The sequence below is a fragment of the Pipra filicauda genome, unplaced genomic scaffold (genome assembly GCF_003945595.2).
Source record: "Pipra filicauda isolate LSUMZ 115617 unplaced genomic scaffold, ASM394559v2 scaffold91_size2508729_pilon, whole genome shotgun sequence".
NCBI classification, from domain to species: Eukaryota; Metazoa; Chordata; class Aves; order Passeriformes; family Pipridae; genus Pipra; species Pipra filicauda.
The window spans coordinates 470,326-483,748 of record NW_024105109.1 but is presented as its reverse complement, the minus strand read 5'-3'; the positions used below and the strand labels follow the sequence as shown (position 1 = coordinate 483,748).

At 37.4% G+C, this 13,423-nt stretch overlaps 1 protein-coding gene across 2 annotated transcripts in view; it reads left to right on the top strand.

Annotated features, from left to right (window-relative positions):
* Nucleotides 1–13,423, top strand: part of GADL1 (glutamate decarboxylase like 1) — a 79,482-nt gene that overhangs the window by 12,389 nt on the left and 53,670 nt on the right. For both annotated transcript variants that reach the window (XM_027733395.2, XM_039391228.1), the window contains 5 exons: nt 1,302–1,392; nt 2,048–2,154; nt 3,589–3,704; nt 10,381–10,460; nt 10,575–10,629. In XM_027733395.2, coding sequence (XP_027589196.1) covers nt 1,302–1,392; nt 2,048–2,154; nt 3,589–3,704; nt 10,381–10,460; nt 10,575–10,629 — 449 coding nt within the window. The remainder of the gene's footprint in view (nt 1–1,301; nt 1,393–2,047; nt 2,155–3,588; nt 3,705–10,380; nt 10,461–10,574; nt 10,630–13,423) is intronic.

Sequence of the window (13,423 nt, the reverse complement as noted above, 5' to 3'; positions counted from 1 at the left end):
TTATTGTTCTTTTTGAGCAGTAGTCTTGTAGGGTGTTAATTTGCTGATAGGCAGTAATTCCTGATCCAGACCCTGTGAGAAGAGAGACTGCAGTGTTTCAGAGACAGTACGCCACATCTCTGCAGGATTAGTTCTCTACAGAACCTTTAGTTCTCTCTCAGTTCTCTCTCTAACCTTTCTGCAGCATGTGTAGGATAATTCAATCCTAGCAAAAAGGAATGAACAACATATGTTTAGGAAATAGTGCTGTGAATCAGTAGCTCAGGATTTCATGTGTGGTATGGCTTAAGCTGTATTTTGGAAAGTGAGAAGGATGTTTGATGCAGTTAGTTGTGCATTTTGAGGTCACAGTCTCTGCTGCAGTCACTGTGGCTACAAAGTAAAACGGTAAAATAATTTTGAGAATGAACTCTTGCCTTTGAAAACCGTAGAAGAGTAGCACTACTGATCTGCAGGAGGAATATATTCATAATATGCAGATATAATTACTGAGATACTGGAAAATGTTCTGTTTATCTCACTTCCGTAAATTGCCTTTGAATTATAATTTGTCTCACTATGTTACCTTAGAAAGGATGCTGTATATAAAAGTACATTGTGCAAATAGTCTTTAATATAAGTAGAGACATTTATTGAGGCCTCAGATATAATATAAATGGAGCCATACAGTTTACCTGGTTTTGCATGTAAAAATAGTGTGCTGCGGATTAAAATTTAAGTGGTGATCCCACTGTTGAACTGACTTGTTTCTATAGTCAGTAATAGTATAAAATTTTGTCATAATTAGTCATATCTCAGCATTTCAAGGCAGGTAAACAAATTCTCTTAACTTCTCATTTTAAGTGTGCAGCAAATTTTTCCAAGCTGTTATTTTTCTTCTCTCTCCCTGTATAAAGACATTGGTGGGAGCATAGGCATAGCTGCCTGGAATCAGCAGGTTCCAATATTGTACTGCTTAGCAAAATTTGGCTGAGCATCCATTGTGGCCTCTCCAAACCACTGTTTAAAGCCGCTGAGTTGTCAATCCCTTTTCTTTTTTTTTTATTTTTAAAACTAGTGAACAACTTGCATTCATTCTGGACACCACTTGCACCTCTCAAGACTTCTTCTGAGGTTTGAAAGTGCTTATTAAGTTTACTTTCAAAGGATTGTCTAACCTAAGAAAAGGACAGTGAATCCAGAGAATACTGAGAGAATGGGGTGAATTGTGGTTTGCAGTGATTGGCATTCAACTCAGAGGGACTGTGATGTATTCTTTTTTCTTGTGTATCCTGTCACTTGCTTTTGATCTCTATTTTCAGGTCATCCAAGATTTTTTAATCAGCTCTACGCTGGAATAGATTATTACTCGTTAGTGGCTCGTTTTATTACAGAAGCACTGAACCCAAGTGTGTAAGTGTGGTTCTTTGTCCTCTTGATGATGAATTAGCATGATTTTTGGAACAACAGCTGTTTTTGCATCCTTGCTTCTGATTTCTGTTATCAGTATTACAGGAGAGGTAGGAATCGTGCAAGAATTTGGGAGAGAAAAGGGTCTGATTCAGATTGGATGAATAGCTCACCAGAAGGTTGACTAATCTGATGAGGCCTTTTTTCATTGTTTGTGAGGTGGGGTTTCAGAGGAGAGAATTTTTCTTTTAATGCTTTTAAATGTAGATTTTTATCTTAGTACATAAAAATGAATTAATCAGACTTAGTTGCTCACACCCTTTGAGGCATTCTGCACAGAGTTGAGTGCAAATGGTTACCTGTCTACTGTTTACTTGCAAATGTAAAGCTGAAATTTAAGCGTGTGACCTACATTAAAAGCAATCTCTGATGTATTACTTTGAGAGTGGAAGTGTCAATGTGATGCTGTCAGGAACTAAGCAATTGCTCTACTGGGTCAGATGCATAATGTTTATACGTTAGAGTTCTACTGCTGATGGTGGTCAGCTACTGATAGATTAAAAAGAGGTGCAAGAAGCCTTTATCTAGTTTCAGCAAGACTCTTTGGCATGAGTTCTGTGTTTTTAATACCAATTTTGATGCTTTTCTTTTTGTTCAGATATACATATGAAGTATCCCCTGTGTTTCTTTTGGTGGAAGAAGCAGTCATCAAGAAAATGATTGAGTTCATAGGCTGGGAAGAAGGTGATGGTATATTTAATCCAGGTAAAAACAGTTCAGACCTTAAACTGAGTCACTGTAAATCACTCAATGCCATTAATTCTATGAACATTGGAGTAATGTAAAATATTTGAAAATGCATGCACAAGTCTAGTGATACACACACAGAGCTATTTAATGTAGGCTTATCTTATGTGTTTCTAGTAATAATTTAGTTATTCTGATCAGTAAATGAATGAAACCAGTTCTACATTAAATATAATTATATGGAAATTAATTGTTCATAACTGATGTCCTTCTTGACCTTATTAACAACAACACCAAAAGCCTTGTTGGAATGAGTTAACTTAGTTGATGGACAGGGAGCTGATTTACATGCTAGGCCAACTGATGGTGCCTGAGGGCATAGAAGTGTGTATCCTGCCCATGAATTGTGGGAGCAAGAGTTTACATGAGCTTAAGTCCTTTGAATTTTTGAAATTTTATTAAATGTAATGGTAAAGCTAAACAGATATTTCTTAAGTTGCTTGATAATCCATGGTTTTCAAATGTTCTATAAGGCAGTGTTCCAGCCCACTGTATTGAATCAATAAAGCATAATGGTGATATTTCACAGATTATTCAGATAACAAATTGTTAGGCTATGTGTGAAGCTTTTATATCTGTTTTGGGGGGAAGAAGAGGCATAAAATGAGTAAATGAATTTAAACTCCCCCTCCAAAACCAAACCAAAGTTAGTAATTCCAACCTACACATGAGTAGTAGAAAAATAAATAAACTAAAATCCCCTAGATTTTTTTAATACATTAGTGGTATGGATTTTTTTTCACATCAAATTCGATGTGTATTTTTAGTAGAAGCCTTGCTTTTACAGCAGAATTTCTTGCTTAAAACAGTGGGATACTGTCAAAAGATAAATTAACTGTACTTTTTGTGCTAATAATGTAAGGGGGTTTATTATTGTTTTTTTATTCTAACTGAATATCAAAACCCATCCAGATCTTACCTTGCAGATCTTCCCATTCCCACTCACCCTGTTTGTTGTTTTTTCTAATGAGTTTTTTCTCCCCAAAGTACTCTGAGGCCTGGTTGCCCAAGAGATCTCTGGGCTCTGTATAGTGCAGCCACAGGTGAGCTCTGTGCAGACACCTAAACTCACATTGCTTCACTATAGATGGGAAGGAGCTGTGGCAGGGTGTTCTGCGTTGGGAAGGACTACTTGAACAGAGCTCTTACTTCTCGAGAAATATCCCCAAAAAGCATTCAAATATGCTTTGTTTCCATGTGTGCTGCAGAGCCCAGAGTTCATTTTATGTCTGTAGCGCCGGGGGAGAGGAAATAAATTGTGATGGATGCATAACTAGGCTAACTGTATAGTTTATTTTTTCCCTAATAGGTCAAGTACTTAGACAAGTACTTAGACTCAGGACAGGTCCTAGTACTGTGACTAACGTGATATTTGTATTTCTCTTTCTGCAGGTGGCTCTGTTTCTAATATGTATGCTATGAACTTAGCAAGATACAAGTTTTGTCCTGAGATAAAGGAAAAAGGGCTTTCAGGTCTGCCAAGACTAGTCATGTTCACTTCAGAAGAGGTAAAAAAAAAAACCTGAAAAAAGTTTTTTGAACTTTATTTTTCCACATCTGCAAAACCATATCATTTGCGTATCTGATGGAGCACTGGTACAACAATTTTTCCGTCAGCGTATGATGCGAAATATTGGAACTAGGTGGAGAAGTCTGGTAGTAAATTTCTCTGCCAAAGCTTCCTTGCTTTCAGAAAACAAACACAGATGTTCCTGCTTTGAAAATTGCTGATATAAGAATAGGTTGTACATGGGGCAAACCTGAAGCAGAATGCTTGTGGTGTGTTGTGGAGGTCTGCACATTTGATTTCCCACAACATAAAGTCTAGCAGGAACCGTAGGTAAGTTTTGGATGTCAAAGGTTTTTTTCTGCATGTTTAATTTGTAGTAAACTGAGCACTTGTGGACCTGTGAGGTGGCTCTCTGCAGCTCCCACTCTGCCTTGTGTCTGAATATAGATGGTTGTGGTACAGAACCAAACCTACCATATGCTTCTTAAAAAAAAAAAGCTGAACCTTCAGACAGTTCTTTAAATAATTGAAAATATGTGGCTAGTTTTAAAGTTTTTGAGTAATATCTGTCCAAAATGCCTGTGGGAAATTGCGTAACATTCATACATTTATTCTAAAGGTAATTTTTGTGGCTTTTTTCTCTTCCCTCTCCCTTCAGTTTTAAGAGTTTATCATTTGATTAGTGCAGAGTTGTTATTAATTCTAACTCCTCTATATAAAGGCTCCAGTGGAAGTGAGAACCTTGTATTAGAAAACATCTACTTACGGGAATAATTTTAGCTCAGAAGTTTATGCTGCAAACAGTTTGCAGTGTAAATGGACAAGAGGTTTATTTTGGAGAAGCCTGAGGGATGAAGGCGTTGTGTGCTTGTCCACGACAGCACATATGTTTTGGAACTGAGTCCTAATGTCCTAAATAAAGGTGGTTTGTTTGGGCTTTTTCCCCAAGCAAAATATATTTAGGTTTGTTTTGTTTTGTTTTTTTTCAGAAAAGTGTGTGTATGAAATGACTTTCCAGTTCATACTTAATCCGCAATGTCACATCTTCAAAATAGTTAAGGAGGTAAAAATGAGGTTGAAGCAAGTTCCATTACTGCTTTTGAAGTGAAGCACATAATTTTTTTATTATGAAGTAACATTTTATTTCATTGCAAGGTTTAAATAAAATGTATATTCTTGTACTCTAAAATAAGCAAACATTTAATTTCATGTCAAATTTTAATTGGCCCCCGGAGTAAATTTATTTTGATGCCCGCGCTTCAACAGAAAGACCAGTAGCATAAAACATAGAGCTGATGAGCAAAAATAAATTGGTAAATTATTTGTAAGGCCATGATTTTGATCTCTAATACTTTGCTTGATTCACAAAACCATGTTGTCTTCAGTACTCAGTAATCACTTGCTGTAAAACTGATGCTTTCAGTAGTTAGATAGTATGACTATTTTCTAAGATCTCTAGTGTTTACTCATAGTTATGAGAGAAGAGGTGGGCATATTCATATATACTTATTTTGGATCCACCTGTACTGAGTTCAAGGTACATGGCCTTTTGGGAACTTTTCAAATATGTCATATTGAGAATATATGTAATGAATGGTCCACACTGTAGATAAATATATAACTGTTTGTGTCATACAGTATTATTGGTTTTATTTTTAGTTTTTTGTTATTTAGCATTTTGCGCCTTTGAATCATGGAATCATTTCAGTTGGAAAAGACCTCTAAGATCATCAAGTCCAACCTTTGACCGATTATCCCCATGTCTACTAGACTATGGCACTAAATGCCACATCCAGTTGTTTCTTGAAAACCAGGTGACTCTACCACCTCCCTGGGCAGACTGTTCCAATGCTTAACAACCCTTTTGTTGAAGAAATTCTCCCTCATGTCCAACTTGAACCTCTCCTGGCACAGCTTGGGGCTATGTCCTCTTGTCCTGTCGCTGGCTGCCTGGGAGAAGAGGCGAATTCCCACCTCGCTACAACCTCTTTTCAAGTAGTTGCAGAGAGCAATACGGTCTCTCCTGGGCCTCCTTTTTTCCAGGCTAAACAATGCCAGCTCCCTCAGCCATTCCTTGTTAGACTTATTCTCCAGACCCTTCACCAATTTCTCTGTTCTTCCCTGGACATGGTCCAGCACCTCATTGACTTTCTTGTAGCGAGGGGACCAGGACACAGGATTCAAGGTGTGGCCTCGCCAGTGTCGAGTACAGGGGGACAATCACTGCCCTCTTCCTGCTGACCACACTATTTCTGATACAAGCCAAGATGCCATTGGCCTTCTTGCCATCTGGGCACACTGCTGGCTCATGTTCATCTGGCTGTCGACCAGCATCCCCAGGTCTTTTTCCACTGGGCAGCTTTCCAGTCATTCGTCCCCAAGCCTGTAGCACTGCATACTGTTGTTGTGACCCAAGTGCAGGACCTGGCGCTTGGACTTGTTGAACCTCATACCCTTGGCCTTGGCCCATTGGCCCATTGATCCAGCCTGTCCAGATCCCTGTGCAGAGCTTTCCTATCCTCCAGTAGATCAACCTCCCAGCTAACTTAATGCCGTCTGTGAACTTACTGAGGGTACACTCAATTCCCTCATCCAAACATCATTCGTTTTTGTTGTGTTGTGTGTGTGTTTTTTTATTTTTATTTTTTTTGGTTTGTTGTTTTGTTTTTTTTTTTTAACCGAAGAGGTACTTGGGGAAGCGAATTGTTTAAAAAACAAATCCTGGAGAAGTTAACAACCTGTGTTCATCTTTGTCATGAATCAGGCAACAGCACTAGCATGAAGAAGCCTTGAGGCTATAATGAACTGAGTATTGATAAGGAATCAAAACACATAGCTGCTCAAGGCCCTCTTGTCATTTTAGGGCTTGGCCGCAATGCTGTGTTCAAATGAAATGATTTTTGCCTGGAGTTGCCAAGTCCCAGAGTTTCAGTTTGGCACTGGGTGGATTGAAAGAGCTGCCCTGCTGCAGAACAGAGGAAGGCACAGATTTGTCAATGACTCAGTTTTATGTGATCTGGGGCTATAAATTTTTTGTATGTTCTTGGATAACCTGAAGATGTATGTTTAATGCATGGCCCACCCAAGGTCCTCATATGCTCTGTTTGGCCTTCAAGAATAAAAAGGCTCCTTGTTCCTGCTAGTAAAATGGTGGTGATACGCAGTGAATGCTGTCTGTGCTGCTACTCTGTAGTTCTTTTGCTGGACCATTACAGAGTGATTCCTCTTGAGACAGTAACCATAGAAGAGTAATTGTTATATCCCACTTTCTTGTGGCATGATTTGTGGCTCTGTAGGAGCTGGATACAGTTGTAGTTATAGATATCAGTCCACCTTTTTCTCACTTTTTGCTATTTGAGTCCCATCTGAGCTTTATTCTGACACAAATATGTATTGCATTGATCTGAAAGGTAGAAATCTGCTAAATTTGAGGTAACTGAGGGTAGAAGAGGATGTGTAAACAACTGAAATTTGCATGCTGATATGAGCAGTTTTTTAAATGCAATGAAACTTAATTCCTCCCCGGTGCAACTTGATCATGAAAGTAATAAAGTGAGAGAACACAACATTAACTCATCATGTTGTCCCCTGTTGAAATTAAAACAGACAAAAATGAGTAATAAAACAATCTCATAATAATGTAATTGCTTTATGCAATCATGTTTCTAGGAAACTTTTCAAAATCAAGAAAAGACAAATTTATCTTTTGTTTTAATGAGCACAGGATGGAAAGTACCTTGTCTTTGCAAACATTATTAGGAAACAAAAACTACATCTAGATATAGGTAAATAGTACAGCAGCACATCTTAAATCCACTCTTCCAATTTGATTTTGTGATCAAAGGTGTTAATTTCTTACTGCAAATGGTTATAGATTTAATAATTTTTCCCAACAAACAAAACTACAATAGACATAGCAAGAGTTACCTGAATTCACCTTTTATCTGCATATTTCTTTCTCCTTTTTTTTTATTTATTAATTTTTTTTTTTAAGGGAACTCTGAACAAGTAAATTAGTTGACATTGTTGTGACTGTTGTTGTCTGGTATATTTTTTCTTAGAATGATGCACTGCAATTTAGCCTAATGGCTTCTAGTAATGATGGTGGGGGTGGGATGGGGGAGAAATTCTTACGTTTTCAATCAATATAACTGAAAGACTACTTTTTGCATCAAAGAAAGCATATTCCAAGTCTATGTGGTAGTATGAGTCTTGTTCATTTTCTGTCCTACTGAAGGACAAAATTTTCCAAGAGGTGCAGAAATACTTTTGGAGAAAAAAATAATGTATCTTACAGCCTTTTATTTTGGTATTCCCTTTGTACTTCTCTTTTCCTCTGCTTTTTAGTATAATCTCTCAGGTGCTCAAGTCTTTTATCTTTCTCCCAGTCTCCCACACCATTTTTTCTAATAAAATACATGATTTAGTGATTGTCTGCTTACTAGTATACTGAATTTGTGGGTCTACTGCTTTCTCAATCTGGAGGAATCTGATTAATCTTGGTGATTCATACCTTTCATTTGAATGTAATGGATAGAAATCAGTGATGGAGATAACTTGTATTTTAAGTGATTCACAAATCAGTCAAAAACATCTCCAAACTTCTACTAAACAACACACAACCACTTACAATCATTATTACCATTATTGATGTAATTTGATGTAATGTAAGACTAATTATCCACCTATGTATGTTATTATTCTTGTAACAGTCTAAATGAATGAGTCTTAAAAGCTTTGTGGATGTGTCATGTTACAAAATTAAGCTTTCTTAAAACTACTTTCTAGTATCGGGTAGTGTCTTTGTATGCTTTTATTTAAAAAGTGGGTGATGGTGGGGGAAACGTTTTTGTCAAAAAAAAAAAAAGAGAGCCCTTTGAGATCATCCATCTCATCAAAATAAGCATGACAGGCTTTATTACTCTTAATGTATTCATGCCCACACATTAAAATGTTGTACATTTTTCATAATTATGTTCTGCAGTAACTGCATTTGTGTGAACTCTCTGGAAGAAAATGGAATTAATTAGCCACCTGGCTTCACCTCCTGTATGAGAAGTAACAATTCTAGACATCTTCATGGTTGCTGGGGCACGCATTATTTTAACTCTTCAGTAATAACATGTAAAAGAGCCAACTTTATTTTTTTCTGAGAAGGGCGGTGATAATCCGAGCGTTGGATGACCTTTGTTCTGAGAAGAACTGTCTAGTGCTATGGGAGGCTGTGCACTCTCAAAATTGACCCCACTGCTATGAGTGGGTAGGCATTTGGCATGCTACAGGTCCCTCAGAGTGGTTTCAACTTCTAAATATCTTCAGGTTAAGAAGGTTACTGTATCTTAAATTCCCAGGCTAATTATGAAGATGAATTAAGCAGAGATCAGTGTACTCTTATTCTGGCATAAGACAAAATGTTCTTGTGCTGGAATAACAGTACTCACAGTAGAGCAGGTCCTTATAGAGGTGAATGTTGGAAATATGGTAAGATAGTCCATGAATGTTTGCTCAACAGAAAAAAAGTTGTATGGAGTGATCTGTAGGCTTGAGTATCCTTCTCACCAAAGTCATTTTACCACATTCGGATTAAATAAATACTCATTTTGAACATCCTCTTTTACACTCACTTCACAGGCTTTGTACACTGATGCCCATTATTCAACACTAGGTGAGAAGTGGACTGCATGTGTCTGTACTCATTCAAAAATGTCTCTGTGATGAGACCTAGCTAAAATTCTTTGCTGAAATAGTAACTTCATTTTCTGAAAAATGCAGACTAGTTCAGACTGGAACCTTTTGCAAAATCCACATTAATTTTTGAAGATGTGCTGAGTCTTGTCTGAAGTCTGCTTGTTTTCATAATGGCTTCACAACACCATGATTTTCAGATCCCTTTGCAGAGAGAGGACTTTAAAAGCCTTGTAAGTCCCAATTGTACCACATCTGAAGGCTTTGGTAGGTCTTGGGAAGGCTTTGGGTAGCTCCTTGATGGTGATGCTGAATTAGGCCAAGAGTCAGTTTAGCATGGTATCCTGTCTCTGGCAGTGGCCAACAACTGAGGATTAGAGAAAGCATGCAGAAAAGTTACAAGAATAAAGTGGTAGAGGCTTTAGATGTATCATCTAAACACACATCTTAATTAAGGGTCCAGATTCCAAGGAATGGTGCTTTTTAACTTTCAGACCTATTCATTGCTTCTAGTTTTTTGAGTTCAATAGCCTTCTGAACTTTCTTCTCATGCCTTTCCTAACTCTTACAGTCATTGATACTTTTGACTCAGTTCTAGCAAAACCTTTTGAAACAATTAATAATTCTTCCCTGATGACACTTCAAAATTTCTACTTTTCATTCTAATGCAGAACCAGCTTTAAAAAAATTTGTATGTAATAGAATTTCTTAGATTTTTTAGGCCCACATTTTAAACGTGGGACACATCTTTTTTTGCATTATTTTCCCCAGTTTTCAGTGTATGTTATTGTTAAATACAAGATGGACTTTGTGATATGTAGCTCATCAGTTTGATTTTTGTGTTAGAATATGCTGGTTTCATGGCTGTTATGTGTAGTTGAATTAATTTTAGTGTCACTGTTCCCTATGTGGGAATTCCCTATGAGGAATTTATTTCTTTTGTTTTAATTGCATGTTGTTTTTTTTTTTTCTCTTGCTTTTCACTTCAGTGTCATTACTCCATGAAGAAGGCAGCCTCCTTCCTGGGTATTGGTACAGAGAATGTTTACTTCATCAGAACAGATGAAAGGTAAGAAAGCAAGAGCCATGAATGTGATCTCTCAGCTTTGGAAAAATGCATTAGTGCTATACATAACAACCTATTTGAATGTAACTGAAAAAGTTTTAAATCTGTGTCCCTTAGAGGTAAGATGATACCTGAGGAACTGGAGAAACAAGTCCAGCGGGCCAGGAAAGAGGTGAGAGGGGGAGAGAGAGCATGAAGGAGAGAGGAGTGTATGCAAACTGTGTGCTTCTGTCTGAGTGAAAGGAAGGAAACTAAGAGTGAGCAAAATCTTAAAAGTAGGGCAATTAATGTAACAATGGCTTTCTTACAGGAGAAATCTCTTTTCCACAAACTTGTATAACAAGTCAAGGCTTATAGGTTCTACACGCTTAGAAGGGAGGAAAATTCCACAGGGTGTTTGCCGCTAATGAAAGTCCTGAGTACAATGCTGCTCTTAAGATTTAGCACATTTCTTACAGGATTTCTTTTCCCTTGATCCTTTTTTTTTTTTTTTTTTAAATGGATGTGGTATTTGTTTTCCTAAAAAGGTTTTTCAGGTAATTACAGCAGCTGTTCCTCTATCCTCTGCAGTAAGCAAGAACTGTAAGGTGTCTTAGTCTCTGAAACCATCATACAAGCTACAAATGCTAAATTCAGTCCTTTCTATTACTGTAGGAAGAGTGCAGAGGTGTGCCTTTTTTTCCCTAGGGACTTTACCAAGTAGAAAGTCAAAGGCCAACATTTAGAAAGGTACTGATGTGTATATTTGGACAACATTAGCATACATTCCTATAATCTGTAAGAGAGTGTTTAACTATAGTCAACATAATTTATTTTAGAGAGCCTGGAGGACTGAATGTGAATTCCAGGAGCATCTTCTTTTGGCTTGGTTAGCTCACCTTAATTTTCACTTCTAGTTTGTGTATCAGAACAGTGGGATTCAGAGTTCAGTCATGATCTGTGAATACAAAGTAATTAGTGCAACGTGGATGGCATAGATAATACCTTGTATTGAATCCTATCTTGGGAAACCTGCTTTTGTGGCTGGTAGAAAAGCCAAGGTAGTGCTGTCCTGTCATGCACTGGCATGGCCACAACAGCTTTCAGTAAGATCTGATTTAGATATATCTTCTGCCTGACAGTCATCTCTGAGTTTCATGCTAGATAGTATAGCTATCGATACATGATAGCCCGAATGACCTAGGAAACTCTCTTGCTTGCCTCTGTCTTTACTTTGCATTGTCTGAGCAAGACAACCTGTACTTTATTCATTTGAGCAAGATGGGGGAAAAAAATGGCTGAAATAAAATGGAACAAGAGGAAGCAGGCTCACAGGAGAATGAACTCTTTGCTCTTGCAAAAACAGAATTTGTGTTTGTTCATGTAATACTAAATGTAGTGGTTATTTGAAAGAAATCATCTGGCATTTATGATTTTTTAAAAAAGGTCAATCCTAGTATGGTGCTCTGCAATTTAAAAACAAACGTTCTATATCAAAATGCTCTGCTTACAGGAAAACATGATTTCACTTGCATTTTAATGGAAGTTACAGGTGTATTGGAAGGTTTTCATTTCATCAGAGCTTCTGTAAGTGCGTCTGTCCTTGACAAAGTGCTACTTTACAACTTTTACAGAAGGACACTTCAGTGAATTGCAGTAAATATTCTAAGGACTCTAGACAAGAGAGGATGTATTTGCTAGTGACAAAACCACAAAATGATCACTGAATATGAATAGCAAAAGTCTTAGGACTCTTTTTAGAGAGTTTAGTCAGGAAGATTTGTTTAACTCTATTGTCAAGAATAACAAAAGTTGAATTATCTTTTTTCAAGGAAAATGTGTAATGGTAGCAATTATTGGAATTCGAAGAGGTCTTAGACTTGTCCCTGTATTCATTCATGCTATCAACTTGCTGTTTGAGGACCTTTGACTTTGATGTAGCTCTAGGAGAAAATTGGTGTGAACACTAACAGAAACTAGATGCATCAAATACATCTTTGCCTCACTTGCAAGTGTTTTGTACTTGAGCTTCAGGCTGGCTTATAAGTTTGACTATTGTGGTACCTTGTACTAGGAATAAATGACCAAGAAGTGAATTATAGGCTGGTAATTCTTTGTGAATGTATAGGATTAATTTAAATTCTTTCCAATATTACTTTTCACTGCTTTAGCAATTTGTAAAGAAATTTTAAAATACAAATAAATCATAATTATGTACCATCTAATAGTCTTCTACACTGTAAAGAAGTATAAAACTGTTAGAGTGCAAATGTGAATTAAGCCTATCTGTCTCTGTAGATGTTTAAAAGTGGCAACAGTTTTTCTTTTTTTTTTTATGAGAGATCAGATTTCAGTTGAGTGAAGATACACGAAAGACTTGTGTAGAGTTTGATTTTTTCAGCTGATGTCTGTTTTCACCAACCTACATTGAGTTACATTAGCAGACAGACTTACATCATCTGAAAGATTTAATTCCCTGCAAATGAACTTCAGTGATTCCAGACTGTACAATGTAACAGCAGCTTTAGTGCCTCTTTAGTAACTGCATTGTCATGCCGTAGGCCAAATGCTAAAACGTGCAGACCAGTTCCTTCAGCATGGATTTACCAGCAAGTGAGACCACGCAGTCATTGCTAGGGCTTGATACCCTCAGTTTCACAGAGCTGTTACAGAATCCACCAGTTCTTTTAATTGTTTCAGTTTCTTCTCCTAAGTAGACACAGCCACACAGATCTGCAAGGGTACGTGACCTAGCCTGCTATTGTAAATGCACCCCTGCTATTAGTTGAATGGAAAACCACAGAAACAAAAGATGGATGGCTTACGGTGGTTGCCTGAGACCGCAACCTGACAAAAGTTTTCCTTATCCCAGCTGCCTGACCTTAAAACTATTTGAGATTTCCAGTGATCTCTCTCCTAACATGCAGTTACCATCTTACAACCCTTCCTGTTTTCTAGACAGGCATAGGAACAAGGGAATAGCACTG